The 23,484-nt window shown below is 35.9% G+C and overlaps 1 protein-coding gene across 1 annotated transcript in view; it reads left to right on the plus strand.

Annotated features, from left to right (window-relative positions):
- LOC128645782 (G-protein coupled receptor 83-like) overlaps nucleotides 1–23,484 on the plus strand; it is a 193,717-nt gene that overhangs the window by 110,779 nt on the left and 59,454 nt on the right. Inside the window, exon 2 of the mRNA XM_053699019.1 lies at nucleotides 22,311–22,436. Within this exon, the coding sequence (XP_053554994.1) occupies nucleotides 22,311–22,436 (126 nt within the window). The remainder of the gene's footprint in view (nucleotides 1–22,310; nucleotides 22,437–23,484) is intronic.

Consider the following 23,484-nt stretch of genomic DNA (forward strand, 5'->3'; position numbering starts at 1 on the left):
GTCTAAAAAAACGATTAAATAAATGAGACTTGGGTATATGTTCGATGGGATTAATAGAAAAGCATTTGAGGTCGCCATTAGGAACATTATTACAGTGTCTGGAGACACTGTGAAGTCTATAGTTGTTTTTCATATTTCGTAGGTGCTCAGCCCACCTAGTGCTAAGACGCCTACAAGTGCGCCCCACATACTGCATTCCACAAATGCATGTCAACAAATAAACAACATAGTTAGATGCACAGGACATATGCCCGGTTATAGTGTATGCTTTTTTAGTGATGCTAGATTTAAAAGTTTTTTGTTTATTGTCCACAAATGTGCACATCTTGCATCTATTTGACCTACATTTAAAGGAACCTGATGGTAATTGGCGTGCTGATAAATGGTTGCTTGTAGGTGGTATCTTATGTTTTACCACTTTACTAGGAGCCAGCAGTGTTTTTAGGGTGGGGGCCCTTCTATAGACGATTCTGGGTTTATTACCTAATTGTTTTCCTAAAATAGGGTCTTTCATCAGGATCTCCCAATGTTTGTGAATAATCTGTTTTATTAGATGATGGTTGGAATTATACTGAGTTATAAATAGGGGACATTTATTGAAACCCTCATCCCTCTCTGTTTGGGTGATAGAAGTAGAGAACTATTTCTCTCTATCATCAAGTTTAGCCCTACTGTACCCATTATTAATAATATGTGTTGGATAATTTTTCTCAATGAAATGTTCTCGTAAAATGAGACTCTGAGACTCATAGTCAGATATAGAGCTGCAATTGCGGCAGACTCTTTTAAATTGCCTGTACGGCACATTTTGTTTCCATGGATGATAATGGCAACTCTTAAAGTCCAAAAAGCTGTTGCAGTCAACCGTTTTAAAAAAGGTGGTACTAGTTACCCTCCCATCAGTGAAACAAAGATTTAAATCTAAGTACATAATAGATTTATCATTAATGGCACTCGTGAAGCATATGCCTCTATTGTTACAGTTAAGATGGTCTATGAATAGATTAGCGGAGGACTGATTCGCCCTCCAAATGAAAATAAGGTCATCTATAAATCTGCCATAGAATACCAGGTTCGCCCCAAAGCCCGATTCGTAGATATAGTGTTGTTCGAAATAACCCATAAATAGGTTAGCGTAGCTCGGGGCGAACCTGGTACCCATGGCAGTACCTCTTGTCTGTAGAAAGAACTCATCCTGGAACACAAAATAATTGTGCTCCAGGATGAAAGTGATCAAGTCCAATATGAAGACTTTTTGGTTCTCAGGAAGGTACATATCATGTTCTAGGTAGTGGGATACTGCTGCCAGCCCCAATTCATGGGGGATGTTGGAATACAGTGCTTGGACATCGCACGTTATCCATATCATTTCTGGAGTGATCTGTATTGGTTCTAATTTTTTCAGGAGGTCAGTGGAGTCCCAAATATATGACTCTAGACCCAATACATACCTCTGCAGAAAGTAGTCCATGTAAGAAGATACATTATCCGTGAGACTTCCTATACCTGCTATTATGGGTCGGCCCGGTGGACATTTGTTGTCCTTATGTATCTTAGGAAGGTGGTAGTAAAAAGCCTGGTTAGGCTCGTTAGGGACCAGATAATCCTTTTCCTTTTTATATAATATCTTTGCGCACCTCATATAGAGACTTGATCTACTCTATACTTAATGTTTTATTATTATACTTTTTCAGGGTAATTATATATCTATCAAATCTATTTATTTATCTTCTATCGATTCTATCTAACTATCAATCTATTTATATCTATCTATCAAATCTATCTATCTCGTGGCCGGACTGTTTTGAGACAGCCACTTGTGTTTAGGACAAATTTGAAGTAGGAGGACAGACCAATCATCTTATTCCATCTCCCTGTTCCAAAAATGCAGCCCATATAGACCTCCCCCGATAGGGGGAGTAACAGGTAGTAGTAAACTGCTAAGAATAGTACTACTTAAAGGGACATAATACTCATATGCTAAATCACTTGAAACTGATGCAGTATAACTGTAAAAAGCTGACAGGAAAATATCACCTGAGCATCTCTATGTAAAAAAGGAAGATATTTTACCTCACAATTTCCTCAGCTCAGCAGAGTAAGTTCTGTGTAAAAAGTTATACTCAGCTGCTCCCAGCTGCAGGTAAACAAATTTTAAAAAATGAAGAAATGAACAGCAGCCAATCAGCATCAGCAGTGCTGAGGTCATGAACTCTTACTGTGATCTCATGAGATTTTACTTAACTCTCATGAGATTTCATAGTAAGCTTCCTTTACCTGATTGGTGAAATAATATGAGAGTGCACGATGCTAGTCCCTTCAGATGTCCCAGGACAAACACACTAAAATGCTGCTTAGAAATCCTTTACAATGGGGGGTGGCTACTGAGGAACTTTTGAGGTAAAATATCTTTCTTTTTTACATAGAGATGTTCAGGTGATATTTTCTAATCAGCTTTTTACAGCTATGCTGCATCACTTTCAAGTGTTTAAACATTTGGGTATTATGGCCCTTTAACACACCACGGGTCCCAGACCGCATGTCTTATTGTTATACTCTGTCAGGGAAATTATATATCTTTCAAATCTATCTATTTATCAATCAAATCTATCTATCAATCGTATCTATCAAATGTATATTGCATCTATTGATCGATGTAATTCGTATCTATAAAATGTATATTGCATCTTTTGATCTATGTAATTCGTATCTATCAAATGTATATTGCATCTTTTGATCTATGTAATTTGTATCTATCAAATGGATATTGCATCTTTTGATCTATGTAATTCATATCTATCAAATGTATATTGCATCTATTGATCTATGTAATTTGTATCGATCATATGTATATTGCATCTATGGAGCTATGTAATCTATGTATCTATCTATCAAATCTCTCTATCTCGTGGTTGTGCAAATGGACTGTTTGCGGTTGTTTGCGGTGCGTTCCACTTGGAGTTTGGTCTGTCACTGTGAAGCGGGCGTAACCCTTACACTACCTGATCGAGACAACATCATAACTGATGTTTTAAAGCACGTTATTGCAAACAATTTATTAATGTTAGGTGATTTAGGCCCTTTATGGGTTAAAAGCAGACTCTGCATCAACTATGTAATTTTCCATGGGAGTTTTGCCATGGATCCCCCTCCAGCATGCCACAGTTCAGGTGTTAGTACCCTTGAAACAACGTTTCCATTACTATTGTGGCCAGAAAGAGTCCTTGTGGGTTTTAAAGTTCGTCTGCCTATTGAAGTCAATGGCGGTTCGCCGGTTCGCGAACAGTAGCGGAAGTTCGAGTCTGCCGTTCGCGAACCGAAATTTTTAAGTTTGCGACATCACTACTTATGAATGACATTATACGTAATTTTTCTATTATTCAAAACAACATTAGACATGCTCAATCCACGCATAAGACATATTAAGATCTTAGGCATTGACCTCAACCAAGCTATGTTGTTGGACAAAAAGTCTGGTTGTCCACAAAAAATAGACTCCATGCAAGAAACTCAGCAAATTGTATATAGGGTCATTCCCTATAGTAGCTCTACCTAATCCTGTAACTGTAATACTACATTTTCCACAGATGTATAAGTTACACCCAACCCTTCATGTTTCCTTGATCAAACCTTGTCTCTATACCGTCTCCAGTCCTATGCCTATACCAGTAGCTTCGTCTTCTGATGACTTATACGAAGTCCATAGCATTATTGACTCTCGCAGATGCCATGGAAATCTGGAATACTTAATCCATTGGAAGGGTTTTCCTCATGCTGATGATTCCTGGGAGCCAGCCACCAACATCAATGCTCCCAGATTGCTTTCCATTTTTCATAGACGGAAACCTGACAGCCCGTCTCCTTGACCCTCACTGTGGTTCCCCTTGGGGGGGGGTTTATGTCGGGATTCTGTTCCATTCCTAGACTAAACCTACTGGCCCTTTAATTTCTTCACTCATCATCCTATAAAAGGCTCCTCCTCCCATTACCACTTGCTGGATTATTGAGGAACTTCACTTACTCAGTCTTAGAAGCTACTTCATTCCTGTTACCGGAACCAGCCTTGTACTCCCGGTGTTCTCAGTCTGTTCCATCACATAGCTAAAGCAGCTATCCTCTGATGCTGTCTACGATAACCACTCACAGGCGCACAAGAGAGAGAGGTTGCGATTCCTGACATCATCATCTACAGCTGCTTCCTATGTCTCCGCTCACCCGGCTCTCCTGTTTGCAGCGCGCCTCCCTAGCCGATGGGGGATATTCCTATGGACACTCTAACCCACTACCAGGTCATATGACATGCAAAAGCTGTTGATGCTCATCTATGTTTTACTGTTATTTGCCGATTGTGAAACACAGTATCCTCTGAACTGTAGGAAGCTAACAAATTGTTCTTCCTTGTAACGCATACAATAGCAACATTACAAGCTTGATCTATGTTAACTGCTGCCCAGTGACTTGCATTATATCTATATCAAGTGTATTCTGGTTATCCTATTGAATCCTAATATCTCTGCTATATTCAGTACTTGATATTCTGCTGTGCATTTGCCTTCTCAAATCTGTGTCACTATTTAAGTACACTAGCAGTCAAGCTGTTTTACACATTTGCATTCAGCCTTTCAGATAATATCACATACACCGGTGTGTATGTTCTGATTCCTACTGAACAGGCTATATCAAGACAGGAAGGGGACATATTGATTACATATTTTAAATGTTGCCCTCCTGTCACAAATATATATTTGTCTATTGACAAATATAGAGGTGTGATACCTTTGAACATAGGGCATGTTATAATTGTAGGTCAACCTATGCGGTATACCTTTTAAATTTTGATCTATGTGACATTCAATATGTAGGTTTAACAACACGTGAGGTAAGGTCCAAGATTCGCGAATATATTAACAATATTAAACAGGGAGAGCTCACTACACCACTTGTGAATCATTTTAGAGAACAACATGCAAAAAATCCAAAATCTCTCATCTAGATCATCATTGAAGTGGTCAAGACAGACAGGAGGGGAGGTGATAGAGAGCAAATTCTTTCAAAAAGTTTTAATTCCGAATTTGACCTTATAAATCATTGGTATTAGTCTGTGTATCCGGAACAGGGATTCTCCCCATCTATCCTGGAAGTGACCCAATATCACACTTAATATAGGACAAGTAATAAACAAGATCCATTTTTGACCAATTCACTCACATATGATATAATTAATCATATAGTAACTTTTATACGTTTGGAGAATAAACAAATGGGTTCAGTAGGTGAGACAAATGGGGGACAATATTGGGGTTTAAAAGTGATAATTTTGTACAAGTAAATTGATTATCTTCCCATGTTATTCCCCCATGTTCCCACCAGGTTATTAATAATGCAATATATATCATGTAGCATGTTATTTTTGATGTTTATAGGCAAATATCAGTATGCTGAACATCACCACATAACTTCCATCAAACTCAGAAAACCATATGGCAGGAGTGATATTCGAATGATGGGGATAGTTAAATCCCAATCAGGTAGGTTGTGTGTGTTAGCTATCTGATATAGGCTTAATAAATTAGAGCCTCCCAGAAGGGTGTATACACTTTTTAGATATACAGGTGCAGATGTGTACTTTTCCACGTGTTTTTTGTTTTAACCAATGAGAGAGTGTTTTAATGTATAAAAGAAGTAAGCTCAAGTACCCAGTAGCTACGACTATGGCAGAAGCTGAAAAGCGTCAGTCATAGGGTACGTGAATACCCACACCTACCATGTTGCTCTGAGGTTACCAGCTATAGCCTGTACTCCATGTGATTTAAAGAAATAAAGAATCACTGTTTTTCCTATCTGGTGCTCTATTTCTGTTGGACATTAACAGTGAAGTCACAGGAATTTTTAAAAAAAAAAGTAAATTTAATTGACGTTTCGGGGATGTATTCTCCCCTTCTTCAGAACGTATATATATACAGGTATGTAAATATGAATACAAATGTAGGAGTACAAAATAAAATAAAAACATAGGTATGTCCAAATTAGATATTTTGTAATGCTGAACAAGTAATGTTATGAACGGCAAGCTCCTCTTGGAATCCCCAGTGCAGTGGTTATGCTGTGTAAAAATTTAAGAAAGACAAGGGTCGCCTTATAGTGTGACTTGTAAAACAAGATGATATCAAAATAGACAAGAGTTTGGACACTACTCACAAAGAAGATGGCACCTAAATTGAATGAGGTGCAATCGAGCAGGCTGACATTCAGCAGCAGTCAGTATGCTGTGGGTGTGGGTACCCCGGTGGAGCAGGTGTGATTTCTGGTAATGATCCCAGCAGGAGTCTGTGACTAGTTTCTGGTAACGGTCTAAAAATAAGTCTGTGATCAGCAATCTTTGCAACGCTGAGTGGCTAATGCGGATGACACAGAGAGTAAGTGGGATATGCAGGAAAGAACTGCCTTGCGGCTGCAAATGATATACCCAAGTATGGACGCATGGAAGAACCACAAAACTAGGTTGTGGTTATAAAATCCTTTTATTAAAACAATGCAACATATTTCTCGGCCAAAACAAAGGTCATTTCATCAGGCATAAAAAACAGGTGTTCCATGAACACTATTTATATCTAAAAATGACCTGGAAGTACAAAAAATCGAAAAAGATGTTAATGGTGTAACAAAGGGGAACAATGTAACGAATGTTATGTTGATATATTCTCTCACAGAGATTTCCATATCGGTTTAACATCCAATTTTGTGTTAAAAAATCTAAATCAGTATGGAAATGATATGTACAGTATCTATGTTTATGCCTTTTTACAGAAACTCACATATAAAATGATATATATATATATATATATATATAAATAATTATGATGTGCAAAAAAGGCAATGTTGTGATGAACTGAATAAATAGTGGGGTGAAGTGTCAAGCAACTTTTGGGAAAAATACAAAAGATAATGAGGCCCATTTATCAAGCTCCGTATGGAGCTTGTGGGCCCCGTGTTTCTGGCGAGTCTTCAGACTCGCCAGAAACAGCAGTAATGAAGCAGCGGTCTAAAGACCACTGCTCTATAACCCTGTCCGCCTGCTCTGAGCAGGCGGACAGGAATCGCCACAATTCAACCCGATCGAGTACGATCGGGTTGATTGACACTCCCTGCTGGCGGCCCATTGGCCGCGAGTCTGCAGGGTGCGCCGTTGCACCAGCAGCTCTTGTGAGCTGCTGGGTCAATGCTGAATACGGAGAGCTTATTGCTCTCCGCATTCAGCAAGGTCTTGCGGACCTGATCCGCACTGTCGGATCAGGCCCGCAAGTCCTTTAATAAATAGGCCTCAATGTGTATGTGTGATATAATGATAACACAGACTGTGTGTTATGTGTGTGAGGAGGTGTGATAAGGGATAAATTACATAGGTGAAACAAAATATATGTATATAGAGTGTTGGGAAATAAAATGTGATGAAATATATATATATAAATGTGAAAAATTATAAATAAAAATAAATATAAATATGAATTTACAGACGGTGTCTGTCAGACAAAGGCAGCAAGATCTACATTGGAGTTTAAGCCCATGGGGTACAAAGCTTTCAATTCATGTATCCAAAAGGTCTCATGCTGCCTAAGTCTGACTAGACGATCATAATCATTAGAAGGGGGACAAAATCAATGGGAGTAAATTTGAACATGTCATGTTTTTCATCATGTGCCATTTCACAGTGATTTGGGACGCTATGTTTAATTTTTGTTTTCTTTCAATTCTTACAATTGTGAAAATATTTTCCCCAACGTGTGCATATCTTTCTAATAGTGCAGCCCATGTACTATACCCCACAAATACTATTCAAGAGGTACACTACGTAGCTGGACTCACAACTGCAGTGTTTCAAAATCTTGAAAGTTTCTCCAGTGGTATTGGATCTAAAATATTACTTAGTGTCTAAATATTTGCAGGCATTTCATCCTCTTTTTCCACATTTATAAGACCCTAAGAATCCCAAAAAACTAGATTCTTTACGTAAATAAGTGTCTTTTGATGGCAATTTGTGTTTCACTTTTTTTACTAGGTGCAAATTTGTTCCTACGTGTGGGCGCTGTTCTATAAACAATTTTAGGTTGATCACCCACTATGCTTTAAAGAATTTAATCTTTTTGAATAATTTTCCAATGTTTGTTTAAAATGTTACGTATTTTTAAAGAAATTCTATTACATTGGGTAATAAAGAGTGGTTTGTCATGCATAATGCTTTTTTTCTTTTTATTGGTTCCGTTGTGACTATTTTCATAAAAAACAAATTAAAATATGTTCCCTATCCAAGACCCTAGCTCTATGGAGGCATTGATCTAAAAGACTTTTAGGGTAACCTTTATTCACAAAGCGTTGATATAAAATAGCACTTTGTTGTTCAAAAGTGTCTATGTTTGAGCAATGTATACGGATTCTCTCAAATTGACTAAATGGGATATTTTTCTTCCATCCAATATAGTGGTTACTAGAGAATTCTATGTCACTGTTACTATTTACTTTTTTAAAATATGTCTGAGTAGCAACATTACCTAAATTGTCCCAGCTTAGAGCCAGATCAAGAAATTCTATGGATATATTCTGGATGTTAGCTGTAAAGATAAGGCCCATGTGATTGTTGTTTAGAAATTGTACTAAAGAGTTTGCTTGTACATTATCCCTTCTTATAACAAAAATAAGGTTGTCAATGTAGCGGTCATAGCATACCAGGTTTGCCCCGAATTCAGAAGAGTAAATATACCTTTCTTCAAAAACACCCATGTAAAGGTTTGCAAAACTAGGGGCGAACCTGGCAGAAATGGCCGTACCCTTGACTTGTAAAAAAAAATGAGTCTTGAAAAATAAAATAATTGTGTTTTAATATAAATTCTATTCCCTCTGCTATAAAGGTTTTCTGATCGGGGGGCATGTAGAGGTCTTTTTCTAAATATTGGATAACTGAGTCTATCCCCCATTTGATGGGGATACTAAAATAAAGTGATCCCACGTCACAGGTGATCCATATAAGGTCTCCTGTATTGGTGATATTTTTAAGTTGGTATAAAAGATGGGTACTATCCTTATTATAGTATGAGTGATTTTTAACTTTAAATTTTTTGTACTTACCACTTCCGTGTCATTTTTAGATATAAATAGTGTTCATGGAATACCTGCTTCTTATGCCTGATGTTTTGGCCTTTGTTTTGGCTGAGAAACGCGTTGCAATGTTTTAATAAAAGGATTTTATAACCACGGTTTTGTGGATCTTCCATACGTCCATACTTGGGACTTTCATTTGCAGCCACACGGTGGTTCCTTTGCTGCATATCCCTCTTACTCTCTGTGTCATCCGCATTAGCAACGGCCACGCCAAGCTACGCTGATGCAGCATTGAAAAGGTTGCTGATCTGCTGGGATCGTTACCAGAAATCACACCTGCTCCACCAGTGGTACCTGCACCTACAGCTTACTGACTGCTGCTGAATGTCAGCCTACTCGTATGCACCTCATTCAATATAGGTGCCATTTTATTTGTGAGTAGTGTCTAAACTCTTGTCTATTTTGATATCATCTTGTTTTACAAGTCACACTATGAGGTGCTCCTTATCTTTCTTATATTTTTACAGAGATAATAATGATATATAAACGAGAGCACAGGTGAAATAATCGGCTGATCAGTAACCATGGTTACTAACCTGCTCACAGCCATTAGTTGATTATTTTACCTGTGCTTTAATTAAGATATAATAAAAATATAGTCTGTTAGGGGTACTTGAGGACTGGAGTTGAGAAATATAGTTCTACAGGACATGCCCATAACAATGGTCTGAGCCTACAAGTAATGCTGACCTGCCAATGTTATCTATGTAGGTATTGAAATGCTAATTTTGGCAGTGGGGAGATTGATTGAGCACAGGCAGCTATTTTATATACAAAATCGTTCACTTCCTCATACCGCTACTGAGAAATGCTTGTGCAATGATAAATGCCGACATTGTATGCTTTTATCGATGTGTTGCGGATCATGTCCATCCGCACATTAATAAATTGGCTCCATAGTTTATATTACACTTAACCACTTAGTAAAGAACAGCTTACATTTTTTTCTGAATCTGTCCCTACATTATATTGTTCCAAAGTCATCTGGTTAATCATTCCTTTATAAAATTCTGCAATAGTAGGCGCATGACCCGATTTCCAGTTGTTTAAGATTAAGTTGCGGCCTTGTAATATTGCAGCATTAGATAGAATAGGTTAAAATTAACACTTTATTAAACATATATGTAAAGACAGACAAATTAATTCAACTTGGATCTCACTATAGAAATCGGTAATCACCAAATGTTCCTATATTAAGGTCATTGTGAACGATCCAACCAAAAGTTAAAAACAGAGTTAAAAAGTAAGGGCAGTGTGCCCTGGTAGATACCAGTGTATTGTATAGTGGAGTCTGTAAAAGTTGTGTAATAGGGAAATGTACCAATACAGTCAAACAGCAAGCTTACAGGCTGTGCTCTCAAAGGCGTCCTCCTACCTGCGTACTGCTGGGATTTAACCCAGTCAGCCGATTTCTTACTGGATCCCTATGTATATACTAACACAACATTCATACAGTTACTCTATGTCTATATGTAATCACACTCTTATGTTCATATGCACCACAAAATCTCTCGTTTTTATGTGATATTCCCTTGATAATGTAGGAACTATGCTAAGTAAAATTGTTACAAATACTTCTTACGCCTAGAGGAAATTCAATTAAATTCAAAGTGCCTATCATCACTGAGCGAACTAATTCTCTGTATTATCGGCAGCATCAACAATTTAAATATGTCACTGTGGACCTTAGCATTATCATGTCACAAGACACAAACACTACAAAAACAGCGATTGTAGCGGTTAACGAGCATAAGTATCAGGGGCTATTCTCATACAACACAGGAGCAACCAGAGATGAAAACATTGTCTTAAGGTGGCAAGAAATTCTGACACAGTGCTCACTTGACTTAATGAAACTCACATTAGAGTACGAAAGGAGTCAGTATGGACAGCTCGCGAAGCTAGTAGAAGAGGCAAAAGTGCAAACTAATAAATTTACCTCACATAAAGATTTTGAGGCTTTAGACCAAAAACTAAAATTTCATATTGACAAACTTAAAGAAGAACTCAGTGAGACAAAAAATAGAAAACTTCAGAGAGACTGGTCAGACCACCAAAAGGGCAATATTTATAAAGCTAATTACAAACGTAGGAATGTGAGATACACACAAGACAATAGAGGTAAAAACAATACAGCAGAAAGTTAATCTGCAGACTCAGAATTGTCAGATGAGGAACCAACACCAGTAACCACAGCTACAGCCATACTACCAACAAATGAACCTTCTATTACTAGGATTTTTTTAGAAAAGGACTTGTTCCCACCAAAAAGAACTATAAAAACGAGGCAACAAACAAAGACAAAAGTGAGCAAACAAAAATGAAAGCTGATGAATTACAAATCATTAATTTTGCAGGCATTACTCTGAGACATGAACATCACAGTTTATTATCTAAGGGGCTTTCCTTTATCCCTACCCCCAAATATGATACCTTCAATTGGGTTAAAGACACACACCTTTTTGCCAGGAAGCTGGCTTTACATAAATATTACAAGGAGGCAAATAAAGCATGTCTTATGGATATGGGAGTTGAAGAAGAGGATCTAGAAATAGTTACTCTAATGAAAACACTATTAGATGAGAATGATGATACCGATGCCGTACAAAGCAGCATCGGTAAACCAAAAAGCAACTTCATGCCCACAATCTCCAAATATCCAACCATAGACAAATTTGTAACACTGGTAACCACTAAACTTGAAGCTCTTAATGTTAAAAGTAAAACTAAAAAGAACCTTAGTTTTAAGGAAAGAGAAGCTTTGGGTGAACTTACCAATAATAAGGATATAACAATTAAGAATACTGATAAGGGTGGTAATCTGGTTATCATGTCAAATCTCCAATACAAGAAAATGTGTCTAGACATCTTAACTAATAAAGAAAACTATCAAATTCTATCTAATGACCCAACAATAGTATTCACTAAGGAATTGAAATCTATATTAGATAAAGGGTATGGTGAAAGAATCATTACTAAACCTGAATACCAATACATGTGTGATTTAAAACCCAGAGTAGCTACATTCTATAGCCTACCAAAGGTTCACAAAGATCTTCTGTCGCCCCCAGGAAGACCAATAGTGTCTGGGAATGGCTGCTTGACTGAGAAAGTTAGCATTTTTGTAGATAAGAAATTAAGAGAATATGTACACACATTGACATCATACGTCCAAGATACTAAAGAAGTTCTTAAATGCCTGGAAAATATCTATGTAAGTGAGAATACACTACTAGCAAGTATTGATGTGGAGAGTCTATATTCAAATATCTCACATTCTCTAGGCAAACAGGCTGTACAATTCTTCTTAAAAATGACTAATCCTAAAGGCAGCATGGCAAATGATTTTGTAATTGAACTCTTGGATTTTGTGTTACAACACAATTACTTTCTATTTGATAACAAAGTATATCTGCAGAAAAAGGGCACAGCAATGGGCACATGCTGTGCCCCAACATATGCAAATTTGTTTCTAGGCTGGATAGAACATATATACATATTAAACGAAGAAGTGAATCCATTTATGAAATATATGGATTTATTTATTCGCTACATTGATGATGTCCTTATATTATGGACAGGTTCAAAAGAAAATTTTGATGATTTCATGTTATGGCTTAATAACAATACTCATGGCATGCATTATACCTCAACAATTGAAGAAAAAAGCATTTCCTTTCTGGACCTAGAGATTCGCAAAGAATCAGATGGATCCCTAAGTACCAAATTATTTAGGAAAGAGACATCCACTAATAATCTCCTAAATTGGAAAAGCTACCATCCTAAAAGTCAAAGGATGGGCATTCCATTTGGCCAATACTTAAGGGCTAGACGAAACTGTAGCTCAATAGAGGATTTTTAATTAGAAACCCAAGAGCTAAGAAAAAGGTTTAAGGAAAGGGGATACCCTAACAAATGCCTTAAAAAAGCATACCAACGAGCAAAAGCTCTAGAAAGACCATCCCTACTACAAGAAAAAAGAGATACTGACATAACCAATGCCAGACAGCAAATCAGAATCATAGGCACCTTTGATAAAAAACACAGTAGTATCCAACATATCTTTCAGAAACATTGGCATGTTCTAGAAGAGGACCCCGATCTAATTGAAGTAATTTCAGAGAGACCAAAAATAACGAATAGGAGATCACTTAATCTTAAAGATACCCTGACCAAAAGCCATTTTGTACAAAATCAACAGAAAACATGGCTCCAAGAAACAAAAGGTTTTTTTAAATGTGGTCGCTGTCAAGCCTGTAAGAATATGTCTCCAATGAAAAAAAAAATTGTTCACCCACAAACAGGGAAAAACTACCATATCAATGAGTTCATGAATTGCAGAACCAAGAGAGTAATATATGTTGCTATGTGCAAATGTCCCCTCGTTTACGTGGGAGAAACGTCAAGAGAGCTCAGAACAAGAGTTCTGGAACATATAGGGGATATCAAATGGGACAGGAATGTACCGATAGCTAAGCATATGAATACAGTTCATAGCCAAGATAAATACCAGATTCAATTTTTTGCCATTGAACAACTTAAGCTAAAAGGCAGAAGGGGTGATATCAATAAACTTCTGCTTCAGAAAGAATGCAGATGGATACACAAATTAAAATCACCATCACCAAAGGGTTTGAATGAGGCTATCTCATATAAGAGCTTTCTTTAGAGATAGAATATTTATAAGATCCATATCTATATGTGTATCACATCTGAGATAAATAATAACTAAAACTATATATACGAACATTAAAATATGCTATCTACTCCATTACACATTCCTTTGTAATAGAAACACAACTAATATTGGTCTTCTTGAACCCTAATAATGAAATGGGAATATGTGATATTTTCTTGGAATGAGTGTAATGTTGATATATACTAGATAAAAAGGAATCTATATTCAATCCAATAAATATATTGACATGAATTCTATCTGAATCTGGATAAGATATCTATAGTAGTATTATTCATTGATCAGAGCAAACATTGTTGAGCAAACTACTATTTAAACTACTGATACATTTCGCTGCGGTCTAAAAAATGACAGTTCTAATTTTGCTTGTATACTATAACATTCTGGCATTAATCTCTTTACCGTATGAATATATACCACTACACTGCATTAATTGTCCCCTTTTAGTACTGACAAACGGCATGGCTAATGTCTATACTTGTTGTTATGAACATGTTTCGATGTGATTGGTACAGGTATTTTAGTTACCATATATATGATATATATTAGTTGCATATCTATAAGCGAAATAAGCAGAGATAGAGTTAATATGCCGTTGTATATATATGCAAAATAATTCTCTAACTGTTGCTTACAATCTCCAATTGAATGTCTGAGCAAATAGGACACATTAAAGAAAAACACAGAAATTTGATTGAAACAGTGTTTATTGAAAAGGGCAAAAGATTTGCTCCTTACTGAGAATTGACCTGTAATATAAATATGAACAGATTCATTGGAAGTGAACAATATTTTGACAATACGAGGATCAGCAGTCAGTATAAGACATAAGCAAGTGTAAATAATACGATACTTAGTAGGGAGACTTTTCCCCAATACCCTTTTACAATATTCCTCTATTAATGTGTGGACTGAATACATTGAGTAAACGGAATACCAAGATACATCACATGATCGCCTAACCACTGCGGTGAACACTTCCGCAATACAAAAACTGTCACCATGGCAACCGTTGATGTTAAAAGATGGAACATGAGGCTGGGCCGGCCCTATGCCCTGACGAAGTCATGCACAGTGATGAAACGCCTCGGTGGGCGTGCTCTGGTTGCTCCTGTGTTGTATGAGAATAGCCCCTGATACTTATGCTCGTTAACTGCTACAATCGCTGTTTTTGTAGTGTTTGTGTCTTGTGACATGATAATGCTAAGGTCCACAGTGACATATTTAAATTGTTGATGCTGCCGATAATACTGAGAATTAGTTTGCTCAGTGATGATAGTCACTTTGAATTTAATTGAATTTCCTCTAAGCGTAAGAAGTATTTGTAACAATTTTACTTAGCATAGTCCCTACATTATCAAGGGAATATCACATAAAAACGAGAGATTTTGTGGTGCATATGAACATAAGAGTGTGATTACATATAGACATAGAGTAACTGTATGAATGTTGTGTTAGTATATACATAGGGATCCAGTAAGAAATCGGCTGACTGGGTTAAATCCCAGCAGTACGCAGGTAGGAGGACGCCTTTGAGCGCACAGCCTGTAAGCTTGCTGTTTGACTGTATTGGTACATTTCCCTATTACACAACTTTTACAGACTCCACTATACAATACACTGGTATCTACCAGGGCACACTGCCCTTACTTTTTAACTCTGTTTTTAACTTTTGGTTGGATCGTTCACAATGACCTTAATACCCTGTATGTCACTGGCTTTTTTTTGGGACTTGATTGTTCTAAGGCGCGGTCTTGCCACCAGAAATGAGACTGCTCTATTCCACAAAGCCTGCTGGAGGGAGGGCATTGATAGCGTGTTCTTGCTAGACTTGTGCTATTATGTCCTGAAAAAACCCTTAACGACCAGTGACATATAGGGTACATTGTGGTCATTAAGGGGTTAATATAGGAACATTTGGTGATTACCGGTTTCTATAGTGAGATCCAAGTTGAATTAATTTGTCTGTCTTTGCATATATTTTTAACAAAGTGTTAATTTTAACCTATTCTATCTAATTACTATATTGCCTAATTCAGCACTTGACTTAAATGTCACAAATCCTTTGAATTTCCCCTAATCTATCATAATATTGCAGCATTAATAAGCTTAGTATTCAATTTAGCTCCTGGAGGATTGTATAAAAAAGAAAATATAACAACATAGAGAACAAAACAGCGCATCCACAATCTAAGTGCAGATTTTATGAAGAACAAACAGTGTGCATTGTATAAAATCCACTCACACAATAAAAGAGATAAAATATCACTTCAAGCATCCAAAGTTTGCCCTCTTTAGTCTCTCTGATGTGCACTGCCTTTAGATGTTTCACAGTATAGAGCGAACAGGAGCCGGCAAACGCTTAAAGTCAGTAGGTAGTGGTCACCCGTGTATCGATAACACTACGGGTGCTCAGGTAGTCCAAAATTCCTCTGGAATTCCTTGACTGTATAATATTTTTAATCATTACTATCTTTGCCATTTTCCTGGGTAGCTGTATTATCGGGCAGTGTAGTAGGGCTTGTAGAGAGAATGGTGCACACAGGTCTAACTAGTTGGAAAAAAGTTACATAATTCCCTTCAACTATCCAATCTAGTGCAAATTTTAGTAGTGCTGCCAAATAATATTTCAAATTAGGTAAGGTCAGCCCACATGATCCCCCATAGAAGTTAAGGGAGAATAAAAAGTTGCAAAAAGCCTAACACCCCACTCTCATGCAAACCCAATCATATGTTCTCATTAGCACTAACCCAACATGAAAATATGAATATTTCACATTCCAATGTTCTGCACATTGCAAAATATGTTCTATTTTTCATAAATACATATTTCTACATATATCTGATGTTTTTGCTACAATTTCTAACTATACCTATATATATATATATATATAGATAGATAGATAGATAGATAGATAGATAGATAGATAGATAGATAGATAGATAGATATACATATATACATACATGATTATATATAAGTATCAATATATACAAATATATATAACATCTATTTAGAAATACAATAACATATTCTACTATGTGCATAGCATTTTAATATAAAATATTTAAAGTAAATACATTGTTAAAACCTTTATTAAAGATGAATATTGCATAAATATGCTTTAACATGTTTTCATCTACTTAAAGGGATAGGGAAGTCAAAATTAAACTTTTATGATTATGATAGAGCATGACACTTTTATATTCACTTCTAGTTTCAAAAGTGCTTTGTTCTCTTGGTATCCCTTATTGAAAAACGAATATGCACACATCCTACACTAGTGGGAGCTGCTGCTAATTGGTGCCTGCACATATTTGTCTTTTGTGATTGGCTGACTAGATGTGCTCATCTTGCTTTATTAGGAGAAATTACCAATGGCCCTACAGGTATGTAAAGGACCTGGCTTATTTAATATCTGGCCACCTAGTAGGGCCTTGTGTATTGTCAGCCAACTTGTGTGGCTAAGTTCGGTGCTATGTGTATATCATTAATTACTGGAACTAGGAGAAAAAGAATACACTTGGAAGCACTCCCAGGTCACTAATAAATAATATTGAAATAATGAAATCAATAATGAAATCCAAGAATTGAGGTGACACAAACTTAACTAGAATTAAAATATAACTTTTATTGGGGTCAAAGATAAAAATAGGAAAAACTTTAAAAACACTCTTAAGCATCGACTGTAGTCAGCTTGGCTTGGCGTGACTAAATCACGCTGTGCAGAGAAATCGCCAACAGATACTCTTGTGTGCTATTGTCTTACAATAAATGTACCTGCTTATGATAAGTGGGATAGATATATATATTCACAATGTTAATTACTATTCAATCAATGCAGGTGTAAGATACAGAGTATCTTTATTTGAAAGTCTCTAGTGTTGAGAAATTGAAAAATAATTCAAAGCTGTATATAGGGTAAATTGTATTGACTACCTTATTGGTGGGTATGATACCCTGGTGCAATTGAGGGGTCTGTCTCAAAATATCATCATGTATCACTGAGCATTAATAAATAACAGGTGTAGATCTCTGCTGCACTCTGGTGAGATTTAGATTTCAGATAATCTGGGCATGTATTTTTAGATAGTTAATAATAGTTGTTACTCAAGGTCACTACTGAATTACACTACTGCTGATGCTATAACAGTCAAAAGTTAGTACATACGTTTTAAACACTTAGTTGAAGTTGTATTATAGGAGTAATTACTAATATTACCACATCTATCTCAAAGCATGGACATAAACCCTTGTCGATATATATCTTAAAGTTGTATTGATAGAGTAATTTCTGATATTTCCACATCTATCACTAAGCAAGGATTTTATACCTTTGTGATATATTTGTGTAATAACGTGATCCCAAAAGAACTGTATATTGTATATGCAGGTTGTACATTAGATGGTCACCGTCGAGTATATAGATATTCAATGTGGTAGTTTTAGACAAGTTTTATGACGCATTTGACAGGTAAAAATTCCTTCTGTACTGAAGTTGTGTGCTGGACTATCTTCACCAATATCTAGATATACACAATATTAGCTATTGTTAAGGTTCAGAATTAACCCTGTTATAAGATGTATCGAGTGGTGATTCCTGATGTGTTAATCTTTAATTTGCAGTAGCGCCGTGCATACTATCATATGTATGCTTACGGTTGGAAGTGCCCAATCGATACATGAGATGTTTTGCTGCAGAAAATGGGTATCAGTGTAGCAATGGTCAATTGGTAAATATATGCTCACGTTAGTGTAGTGTTACATACACATAAGTTAAACTCGAAATCGTATCTATTGTATATAAAGTTAAATTCTTAGATTTGAGTCACTTACTATAGTAAACTAGGTAAACAATGAGTCCGTGTATATCATAGACCTCCAAATTACACCTTTAGTTAAATATGACTGTATACAGCTTTATTTGATTGTGAGTAACATAAGTAACTATTCTAATGCGATAGTACCACCTTGTTTGGTATCCACAGAGGCAATATTGCTTATAACATTAAATATCCGACAAAGCACCAAATGTTCCTACTTATCATTGGTATTTAATACACACCAGATATTAAGATATACCATATATTACCACCAAGGTTATTGGAGTATATCGGGTGGTGAGTATAATAAAGTGGGGATTCTAAATTGTTGAATAAACGGTTAACTGCAATACCGGGCAAGCGGCTATGTGTGTATACTAGCCGCTAAGTATAGCCCATTAGTGTAACCGAGCTTCACACTTAGGTTTCTTGTTGGTATAACCCCTTAAGTATGAACAAGTAGGACAACTGATAAATACTGATTCTGTGTTACAGTTTAATGTTATTAATCGATAATATACTTGGGATACATTCTAACTCAATAAGTTCAGTGAGGGGCTAAATACTTGATAATAATAAACAATAAATAATATTATCCTCTTGTATAACTATTTTTAATTCATATATCCATTAGTTATACTCGTAACTTAAAGAGAAAGATATATGCGGTCGATTCACTTGTTCAATTGCCAAGCAGATTCTGGGTGTGATGTTTATTTGCTTGCTCAATTGTGTGAGAGGTTAAAGGTGTCTGTATTCGCACACACATGCGTGCCGACAGTCTGAATGTTTAGCAGTGATACACTATCTCAAATGCACTGTTGTGTAGTAGTAATTGACAAAACAGTTTGTGCATTAGCGTGTGCCAACATCCGCTGCTTTCTGTATATAATATGCTCTTATGTTCCTCAATTTAAACCAAACCGCTTTGCGTGGAGTTAGGTATACTAACAGCTATGATCAATAACTGCCTATAAGAGAGATGAGCTCTCAAGCATTCTCAAACACTAGGTTAGTTAGATAAAATAATATATTATTGCCAATAGCAGTTAACTAGCCAGACGTATATTGTTATTTAAACATTAATAGCCGTCAATAGGGTCTGGATAGGTACAGTGGAAGACTACAGTAATTGAATCGGAAGCTTAAGGCTTACTAAAAACACAGGAGCTCCTAGGACTCCTCACCATTGCCCTAACGTCACTGACATGTTTCACCACGTTACCTATCCAGACCCTATTGACGGCTATGTTACTCACAATCAAATAAAGCTGTATACAGTCATATTTAACTAAAGGTGTAATTTGGAGGTCTATGATATACACGGACTCATTGTTTACCTAGTTTACTATAGTAAGTGACTCGAATCTAAGAATTTAACTTTATATACAATAGATACGATTTCGAGTTTAACTTATGTGTATGTAACACTACACTAACGTGAGCATATATTTACCAATTGACCATTGCTACACTGATACCCATTTTCTGCTGCAAAACATCTCATGTATCGATTGGGCACTTCCAACCGTGAGCATACATATGATAGTATGCACGGCGCTACTGCAAATTAAAGATTAACACATCAGGAATCACCACTCGATACAGCTTATAACTGGGTTAATTCTGAACCTTAACAATAGCTAATATTGTGTATATCTAGATATTGGTGAAGATAGTCCAGCACACAACTTCAGTACAGAAGGAATTTTTACCTGTCAAATGCGTCATAAAACTTGTCTAAAACTACCACATTGAATATCTATATACTCGACGGTGACCATCTAATGTACAACCTGAATATACAATATACAGTTCTTTTGGGATCACGTTATTACACAAATATATCACAAAGGTATAAAATCCTTGCTTAGTGATAGATGTGGAAATATCAGAAATTACTCTATCAATACAACTTTAAGATATATATCGACAAGGGCTTATGTCCATGCTTTGAGATAGATGTGGTAATATTAGTAATTACTCCTATAATACAACTTCAACTAAGTGTTTAAAACGTATGTGCTAACTTCTGACTGTCATAGCATCAGCAGTAGTGTAATTCAGTAGTGACCTTGAGTAACAACTATTATTAACTATCTAAATATACATGCCCAGATTATCTGAAATCTAAATCTCACCAGAGTGCAGCAGAGATCTACACCTGTAATTTATTAATGCTCAGTGATACATGATGATATTTTGAGACAGACCCCTCAATTGCACCAGGGTATCATACCCACCAATAAGGTAGTCAATACAATTTACCCTATATACAGCTTTGAATTATTTTTCAATTTCTCAACCCTAGAGACTTTCAAATAAAGATACTCTGTATCTTACACCTGCATTGATTGAATAGTAATTAACATTGTGAATATATATATCTATCCCACTTATCATAAGCAGGTACATTTATTGTAAGACAATAGCACACAAGAGTATCTGTTGGCGATTTCTCTGCACAAAGTGATTTAGTCACGCCAAGCCAAGCTGACTACAGTCGATGCTTAAGAGTGTTTTTAAAGTTTTTCCTATTTTTATCTTTGACCCCAATAAAAGTTATATTTTAATTCTAGTTAAGTTTGTGTCTCCTCAATTCTTGGATTTCATTATTGGTTTCATTATATAAATATTATTTATTAGTGACCTGGGAGTGCTTCCAAGTGTATTCTTTTTCTCCTAGTTCCAGTGCTCATCTTGCTGTCAATAGTGCAATGTTGTTCCGTCAGCAAAAGATAATAAGAGAACAAAGCAAATTTGATAATGGAAGTAAATTGGAAAGTTGTAAATACATAAATACATATGTACACATATATAGACATACTTTATATATACCTGTACATTCATAGCCATCTTTAGACATATATATGTATGTATCTCAATGTTAAAGCCCTTTGCCTGCCTTTTTTTTCTAATACCTGAGACCGTATATCTGTGAGCCCTTATTACTTTTGTGAGCAATATTGTTTTTAATAATGTGAATAGATTGTGTTATTATGAGTGTAACTATACTTTTTAATGTATTTTTAATGTGTTTTGTGCAACTTTTTGTTTCGTGAAGCAGTTAACCAGAGGTCTGAAGTCATGGTTATCAGTCGATTTACCTTCAAATTGTAATACCAGCGGAAAGCACGACAAGGACAAACACCCGTGATAAAACCACTTATTGCTCTGGCACAAATGTTTGAGTTCCACTTGTAATCTAGCCCAGTGGTTTTTAGTGTAGTCTTCAAGAACAAACATATTTAATTTTGGTTGTTTGCTCTTTCCATTTAGACAAGTTGTAATTTTGCAGATATCTGTCAAAGGTTAAAAGTTAATTTACCATGACTGCTCTTGTATGGTACTTTAAATAAATAATGCATATTTATAGAGATAGTGTAGGGTGATGAGCAATGAACACATGTATACATCAAAACTTGCATAATTTGGTAAATTAAATGATTAAATGCTCTCAATGTTCTGTAACTGAGAATAACAATTTTTTTTTAATATTCAGCAACACATTTAGCTTACAGTTACTTCTGTGTATCCTGTCACATTTATAGCTAGGAGGGAGTATATGGAAAGCCAGTTACAGCTGTATTATTAATCTCTATAATAATTAATATTATTTCCTTATTTGTCTTTTTTCAGGTTCGATTTGTGAGCAGTACATGGGTATTTGGAAAGTTGATGTGTCATGTAAGCAGATTTGTCCAGTACTGTTCAGTTCATGTGTCTGTTCTGACCCTTACAGCTATTGCTTTGGACAGACACCAGGTAAGCATATATACACCGAGATTACGAGTTTTGCGTTAACAGGGGTGCGTTGCTAACGAGCCGTTTTTTCTCACCGCTCACTTAAGTCAACGCTGGTATTACAGTTTTTTTTAAACCCGGCATTAGCCGCAAAAAGGTGAGCGTAGAGCAAAATTTAGCTCCACATCTCACCTCAATACCAGCGTTGCTTATGGTAGCAGTGAGCTGGCAAAACGTGCTTGTGCACGATTTCCCCATAGGAATCAATGGGGCAGAAGTGGCTGAAAAAAAAACTAACGCAGCCCCATTGATTTCTATGGGGAAACAAAAGTTATGTCTACACCTAACACCCTAACATGAACCCCGAGTCTAAACACTGGGGTGGGGGATTGGGTGGGTTTTAGAGTAGAGTTGGGAGTGTGGGTGGTGGGTTGTAATGTTGGGGGGGGGGTATTGTATTTTTTTTACAGGTAAAAGAGGTGATTACTTTGGGGCAATGCCCCGCAAAAGGCCCTTTTAAGGGCTATTTGTAATTTAGTATAGGGTAGGGATTTTTATTATTTTGGAGGGCTTTTTATTTTATTAGGGGGTTTAGATTAGGTGTAATTAGTTTAAAATTCTTGTAATTATTTTATTTTTTTCTGTAATTTACTGTTTTTTTTTTTTTTTTTCGTACTTTAGTTTATTTAATTTAATTTTAATTAATTGTAGGTAATTTAGTTAATTTATTTAATGATAGTGTAGTGTCAGGTGTAATTGTAACTTAGAATAGGGTTTATTTTACAGGTAACTTTGTACTTATTTTAACTAAGTAGTTATTAAATAGTTAATAACTATTTAATAACTATTCTACCTATTTACAATAAATACAAAGTTGCCTGTAAAATAAAATTAAATCCTAAAATAGCTACAAATGTAACTATTAGTTATATTGTAGTAAGCTTAGGGTTTATTTTATAGGTAAGTATTTAGTTTTAAATATGAATAATTTAGTTAATGATAGTAATTTTATTTAAATTATATTTAAGTTAGGGGGGGTTAGGCTTAGGGTTAGACTTAGGTTTAGGGG

Source organism: Bombina bombina, chromosome 1 (genome assembly GCF_027579735.1).
Source record: "Bombina bombina isolate aBomBom1 chromosome 1, aBomBom1.pri, whole genome shotgun sequence".
Classification (NCBI taxonomy): domain Eukaryota; kingdom Metazoa; phylum Chordata; class Amphibia; order Anura; family Bombinatoridae; genus Bombina; species Bombina bombina.